Raw genomic sequence first — 7,302 nt, forward strand, 5'->3', positions numbered from 1 at the left:
TTTGAAATTTCCAGATACAAGAAAGTATCATGAGTATTGTCCCATCATACACCTGTGCTAAGAAGTTGTCCTCGATGCCCTCCAGAAATCTCCTGGCCTGCTTGCACTCTGCTGTTTGCCCTTCCAGTTAATATCTGGGACATAAAAATCACCACCACCACAAGAACCAGGGCCTGTGATCCACAGACTTTGTCACCTTGCTTAAAGGAGACTGCATCCAAGCACTCACCCAAAGCCTTGCTTCTTCCATGGAAGAGCTCCACACATCTGAGCTGCCGCTTCACACAAAGGGCATCCCCCCTCCTCATCTTCCCTGACAGTGTCTCCTGAAGAGCTTGTGCCCTACAAGGACAGACCGCCAGTCATGTGGGTGATCCCACCACATCTCAGTTATTCCAATGATGTTGCAGTCCTGTGACAGCTTGTGCTCCTGTCTGTGCCCCAGGCTGCAGGCATTTGCATATATTTGTGCTGCAGAGCCTCAGCTGTGGCACAGAGAACAGATTGCTCAAGGTGAAGCCGCTTAGCAAGAGCCAAGGACACTGTGTGTGCAATGGCCCCACTTCAGAGCAGAGACCTGCTGGCAGGCATAGCAGGTGGCAATGTAATGGTGAGAAGAGATTCCCACTAAGAGAGAAAACCCTGCAGTGCCCAAGGCCAGGGAGAAACAGAGCTGGGCTGTGCAGGAATGTCAGGAGAGGGGTTTGCTGCCTGAGCTGACTCTGCAGCACTGTGGGGCCTGTGACACAGGTGAACTGATCTCCAGGCAGGACAAGGTGCCACTGAAGAAGTCCTGCGGCCTGAACAGCCTATGATCCAGCCACGCTGAGGTCATCATTAGCCCATTCCCTGTTCATAACATCCAGGGGTGAGAAGAGGTTCAGGAGGAGGAGAGCAAGAAGGTTTGATAGTGCAGAGAGCGGGGCAGAGACCTTGGTGTGATGTGCCTCCCATTTATGCAGCACACTGGAATGTAGGTGGGATGGACTTAGCCTAAAGACAGTGGTGGGATCCAGTTGTTTGGGCAGAGATAGGAAACCTGAGAGGCCCTGGGGCACTTGCCCAGCACCACTCCAAAGGGGCATGGTTTTCCTGTAGGTGCCATGCTGTATGTGCTAGAGACATGTGGTTGTGCTAGACATCCCAGGCATCTGACATGGTCCCTGCCTATGGCCTATCTTTATGCCATTAAATCACATGTCTGCACTGAATTCTGTTAGCTTTTTGCGCCGTGGAGGTCTGCCTGTGTCTCTGCTTCATAGTGAGTGGAGCTCTAGTAGTAGCAGTAGGCATCTAGTGTCATTCCAGAAGGCCAAGGAAACTCCCCACCTGGCCCCCACCTGTTGCTCCAGAAGGATGGGGGTCTCATAGTCACTCAGCCAGAGCAAGCAGACACTGGCACAGGACTGGGACCACCTCTGTCTCTTCAGCTGTTACCAGCTGTTTGTGTGTGAGCAACTGACTCATTCTCCCTCTCCAGTGATTATAATGAGAGCTTAGACAAGGAGCTCCCATGCAGACCTCTATGTTGTGCTCACTTCAGTTTTGGCAAGGAGAATCCCACCTCCTGTGTGTCTGTGGAGTTCACAGGAGGGAGCTGAATCCCAGCCCAGCCCAGGGGCTTCTAAACCAGCATGCGATGTCCAGATTGACTCATCTGAATCAACACCCAAACCTTGTGTCAATGAACCCCCTTTTTGTCCCCATCTAGGTGTCCTGCCTAGTTATGAGATGGGAATAGGGGCTTCCAGAATGGGACATTTCCACTTACCATAAATAGCCATCCTCTGCTGAAACAAGCTGCAATGTTGGAATAAGTTTCTCTGCACTCTTTAGAAAAGGACAAGAGCTGATTATTTTAGTTTACTTCAGGGAACATTTCCCAGGAGGAGGGAGCACAAGGGACAGAGAAATTCAGGCCTTCAGCTGGGCCTCTGCTCCTGAGTGGGGCCAGGCTCCTGGGATGGAGGGAGCTCATGACAACCTGGCAGCACTGCCCAGAGACAGCTGTGTGCAGGAGCAGCTCCTCTGCAAGGAGCAGCAGGGCTGCGGGCACTGCCTGCTGCTGCTGACATGAGCTGAGAGAAGGCAGGGAGAAGTGCAAGGCAGTGTGGAGTGGGAGGCCAGAGGAGAGCTCGCTGTGAGAGGAATCTTCACAGCCCTTGACACAGTAAGTCTCTGGCTGTAGAACAATGTTATTGAGGTTCCTGGAGGGGTCTTCTGAACCCAGCCCATCCCATGACTGATAGGCTTTTTAAGAATTGCTCTCCCTGTTCTTCTAGTGCATGAGAGGAGGAGATGCTTTAGAGCAGGGATTCCCTGCCACACCATCACAGGGACAGGGCACGCTGCTCCCTTTTCCCAGGGGCAGCTGCATGGGGGTGAAGCCTGGGTGTGCCCTCAGGTCTGTGCAGGGCTGTAATTCAGAGAAGTTCAGAGCAGTGATTCTGCTGCCTGTGAGGGTCAGCACTCAGCCTGCCCAGGGAGCTCCCCATGGCACTGCAGGGAGAAGCTCTGGGTGAGAGGAGCGACCCCCAGCAGGGCAGGTTCATTCTCCCGCTGAGAGGGTGCTGTGTGGATCGGGGCTGCTCACAGCTCTAGCTCATGCACAGGAGATGTCTGAGGAGTCTTTCAAGAGGAATATCAAGAGAAGGAGCTTTGCTTCTGGTATCTGCACTTTCAGTTCCCTCATCTTGTCAGGGAGAAAAAAAGAAAGAGTTCTCTGTTTTGTCAAGGAACTGGGACTCCTAAACCTTTACTCTGAGATATTAATAGGTCTGTGAGAAACCTCATCAAGCTGCTTTATCCTCACCTTAGTCTACAGACAGCATTAGCATCACCTGTGTGGCCTCATAGGAGTTTATCTGATCTGCTGCTTAGGACCTGCATGCACAGAGATGCCCCTGGAAAGAGCCCTGTCCTGGGGGGCTTCTGTAGGGCAGAACTGAGCACACAGAGGGTGGGAAGGGGTCTGGGAGCACTGGCAAGGAAAAAATGTTAGGACGAAGTAAGAGCTGCCAGCAAGGACAGCTCCAGGCAGCAGAGATGGGCAGGCAATGAGAAGGAACTGCTAACAGAAACATCATGGGAGAATGGATTTAGGCAAGTCATGGTCAGTACTTTTGATGCCAACACCTTCCTCTGAGCAAGTCCCCCGTGAATCCTCTCCCACCCAGCCTAGCCGCTGCCCTGAAAGATATGGAGTCTAGGGCATGAGCCATCTCCTCTGCAGCCAGACCTCCCGCAGAGGAGAGGAACCTCTCTCTTTCCATGGACCCATTTCATGCTGTCTGACAAAGCAGCTGAGAGTGACTGTCCTGCAATGTCATCATCTGTGAGGTGGCATGCCCAGCTGGGTAAGGCTTTCCTGAGTTCCCATCTTTCTCTCTTTTCTCCTTGCCTCCTTCAGCAGTAGGATCATGGGGTTGCTCCTCCTTTCCCCTCCTGTCCACGCTGCTCCTGTTCTTGCTCTCAGGTCTCAGGGGTGGGGTTCAGACATCAGTGCTGCAAGTTGTGCAACAGAGGGATCTGCATGGAAATGAGGTTTCCCCAGCCCCCTTCTGACCTGTGGAGCTCTGGGGTTGGGAAATGAGCTGATCCTCCCTTAAGGAGAGACCGTCTACAGTCCTAATGGTCCTTTGACTGTTTCCTTTTTGGGTCCTGCTGGGCTGCAAGCTGCCCTCTAGAAAGGCACAGCTGTCTCATAGCATCTCTGTGATATCTGAGGGAGAAAAGAAGAAGGTGCAGAGATGCTGAGAGTATGGAGATGGTGGTGGGAGGCTGTATATGGGCATCTGAAAAGATCCCTGTGTGTCCCTGGCTAGGACTGTGGAGACCTCCCTCAGGTGCCCTGAGAAAGGCAGAGAAGGTTGGAGATCTGCTCTTTGAAACTGGACTCGTCTGCTCTCAGCAGTGGCTGGTTTCTTTTCAGGGCAACATATGAGTGTGATTGTTCACGAGCTCAAAGAATTACAAGCACAGGACAGCTGGAAATAAGAATAATAAACAGACTAGTTGTCCTCACTCTGTACTAAGGGACGGTGAATCAGTTTTTCTCAGGACTCACAGTAGAAATGCCAAGGATTTCTTCGAGGAACAATCCCCAGGGGTGACAAGGACTTTTAGTAGAAAATAAACACCATTTAAAAATCCCTAAAACTCTGCTTCTCAACACTCATTCTCTATAATACAGAGTGAAGATGCTGAAAAGCTCTTCCACATGACAGGTGGATTTCACCTGACAGAAGTTGTGAACGTCAGAGCTAGTCACCCCCATTCCCCTGTTCCCACTGCTGCACAGCAGGACAGACTCCTCCTGAGCCCACGGGCAGAGACCCCTGCTCCTCACAGCAGCACACTCAGCCAGTGAAAAGTGGAACTGAAGCAAGAGAGCTGCACAGAGATCCTCTCAGTAAAGAGAGAGGCAATGTGCGGGGTGTGTGTGTGTGAGAACTAGAACATATGGGGGAGCGGGTCTCCTGAAGATTCTCTCCTAACTTCTCAGTGTCTTTTCTTCTTTGGACAGTCCCCCATGCCTGGAGAGAGCAAAATGTCCTCCTCACAGCACACTCAGCCAGCACAAACCACAGCTCAAGCAAGGTAACTTGCCCAATGATCCTCCCCCCCAAAAGACAGAGGCAATCTGGTGCTTTCAAAGAGAAATGCTACTTTTTTATCATGGAAGTTCTCTCCTACCTTGTAAATGTCTTTTCCTCCTTAGACAGTCCCAAAAGCCCAGTGGGACCAAATGACCAACAGCAGCTCCTTCAACGAGTTCCTCCTCCTGGCATTTGCAGACACGCGGGAGCTGCAGCTCTTGCACTTCTCGCTCTTCCTGGGCATCTACCTGGCTGCCCTCCTGGGCAACGGCCTCATCATCACAGCAGTAGCCTGTGACCACCACCTCCACACCTCCATGTACTTCTTCCTCCTCAACCTCTCCCTCCTCGACCTTGGCTCCATCTCCACCACTGTCCCCAAATCCATGGCCAATTCCCTGTGGGACACCAGGGCCATTTCCTACTCAGAATGTGCTGCCCAGGTCTTTTTCTTCCTTTTTTTACTTGCAGCAGAGTTTTATCTCCTCACAGTCATGGCCTATGACCGCTTTGTTGCAATTTGCAGACCCCTGCACTATGGGACCCTCATGGGCAGCAAAGCCTGTGTCAGAATGGCAGCAGGTGCCTGGGCCAGTGGTTTTCTCCATGCTCTCCTGCACACTGGGAACACATTTTCTATACCACTCTGCCAAGGCAACACAGTGGACCAGTTCTTCTGTGAGATTCCTCGGCTTCTCAAGCTCTCCTGCTCAGACTCCTACCTCAGGGAAGCTGGGGTTATTGTGGGTACTGCCTGTTTAACGTTTGGGTGTTTCATTTTCATTGTGCTGTCCTACGTGCAGATCTTCACAGTCGTGCTGAGGATCCCCTCTGAGCAGGGCCGGCACAAAGCCTTTTCCATGTGTCTCCCGCACCTGGCCGTGGTCTCCCTGTTTATCAGCACTGGCACATTTGCCTACCTGAAGCCCCCCTCCCTCTCCTCCCCATCTCTGGATCTGGTGGTGGCTGTTCTGTACTCGGTGGTGCCTCCAACTCTGAACCCCCTCATCTACAGCATGAGGAACAAGGAGCTCAAGGATGGACTGAGGAAAGTGTTTTCATGGACATTTTTCAGCAGTGGTAACATTGCCATTGCTCTCCAGAAATGACTCCCGTGGTATCTCATACTAGGACTGAGCATTGTTTATTCACTTTATTATGACTGTTTTTACTATTATTAGTAGTATTTGTAACCATATTGCTGCGCAAATGCTTGGATTCATTCCACCTTTGCTGAGACTCCTCTGTCTCACCTGTCTCACAAATAAATTTGTGTCCAACACTGCATCAGAGCTGACTCCCTCACTGTATCTCTGTAATAAAGTAGGTTCTTCCTGGTGCAGAGTTTGAAGGCTGGCTCTTCTTCCAAAGATGGTGTCAAGAATAGGCCCAAGGAAAGCATGACCAAAGGGGCTGCTGTTGATGGGGTTCTCCATGGGTTCAGGAGCAAAAAAACCTCATAATCGTGTAATAATCTCTTAGAGACTAAGGGCTGGATTTAGGACTCACCCATCAGTGTCCAGTGGCAATAGAGGGGATGAATGGTCATGGATTTACATACCCAGGGCTGTCCCACATGTTAAGGCCCAATGTCAGATGCCTGTCCTTCTGGAGGGGAATCTGGAGCTTCCAGGAGAACACAAGGGATCTCCAAGGTGGAGTCACTTAAAGCTAAAGCACCAAACCCAGGTATCCATGGGCAAAGGAGGCCTCTGCAATCCCTGGAGAGGCAGTGGGGATCCAGCTGGCACAGGAAAGGGAGACTGGAGAGTGATTCGTGTCACCCTCTGTGAAATACCATGTGCTGAATCTAGAGGTCGACCTGGACACAACTAGTAGCTTTGGAAATATTCCATAACCCTCCAAGCACCTGCCACATCTGCAGTCCCCTGGAGGTATTAGAGGCCGTGATCCCCATTTGGTTGGGTCTGCCTCCAACCCTGACCAGCATGGCCAGTGCAGAGTCACCCCGTGGCCCCAGAGCCCGCTTGCTTTGCAGAGCAGCACTGTTAGCTCAGGGCCCTGCAGGAGAACAAGGGAGGGGCTGTGGGAATGGCCAGCGATATCAGAGGAGGAGTCGGGAGAGATGAGAAGGAAGTGGAACTGGGCTTGAAAGTGTCTTGGAGAGAAAAATGCCAACTTTTAATCCAAGACAATGTTCAGAGTGTGGATACACTAAAGTGAGCTCACAGTGCAGAGACAGAAGTCCTTGCTGTCCTGGCCCTTCACATGGCCTGGGCAGCGCCTGAAGAAGGATTAATGCTCCCCACCCTCCCAGCTCTTCTATTTCCACATGCCCTGATTAAATGGACGATTTCCACCATCACCTTTACAGCACTGAAGCTGGACATTGCAACTTCCCATTTTTTTCCAGTTTTCCTCCTCCCCTTGCTCTTGATTCATTCAGATACCTAGTTGCAGAGTTGCACTTCAGGGAGTTTAAAGCTTGCTTCGTGTTTCACTCGTCTGTCCCTTTAGCCAAGTCCTTAATTATATTTATATTTGGCATTTCCTCTCTATCCAAAAGGTTTCTAGTAAGGCAATCCCTTGTGGAAAGTGGAGCTCATTGAAGGCAGCTTGGACTTAGCATACACTTGAAGAGTGTAATTATTTTTTATGGAATTATATCATGTTTGATTTTTTTTGTTTGCTTGCAATTAAGAACAGTCCTTCTGTGTCTATTCACAGCTAGCTGTCTAAGGAA

General features: G+C 51.0%; 1 protein-coding gene across 1 annotated transcript; it reads left to right on the plus strand.

Annotated features, from left to right (window-relative positions):
- Positions 1-5,128: 5,128 nt before the first annotated feature.
- On the plus strand, positions 5,129-5,707 carry LOC112995360 (olfactory receptor 14C36-like; the record flags this gene model as incomplete). Its single annotated transcript, XM_026120269.2, has 1 exon — positions 5,129-5,707. A coding segment is annotated over one exon (579 nt), but the record flags the coding sequence as incomplete, so codon positions are not given.
- Positions 5,708-7,302: the final 1,595 nt, after the last annotated feature.

This window comes from Dromaius novaehollandiae, unplaced genomic scaffold (assembly GCF_036370855.1).
Source record: "Dromaius novaehollandiae isolate bDroNov1 unplaced genomic scaffold, bDroNov1.hap1 HAP1_SCAFFOLD_37, whole genome shotgun sequence".
In the NCBI taxonomy this organism is placed as follows: domain Eukaryota; kingdom Metazoa; phylum Chordata; class Aves; order Casuariiformes; family Dromaiidae; genus Dromaius; species Dromaius novaehollandiae.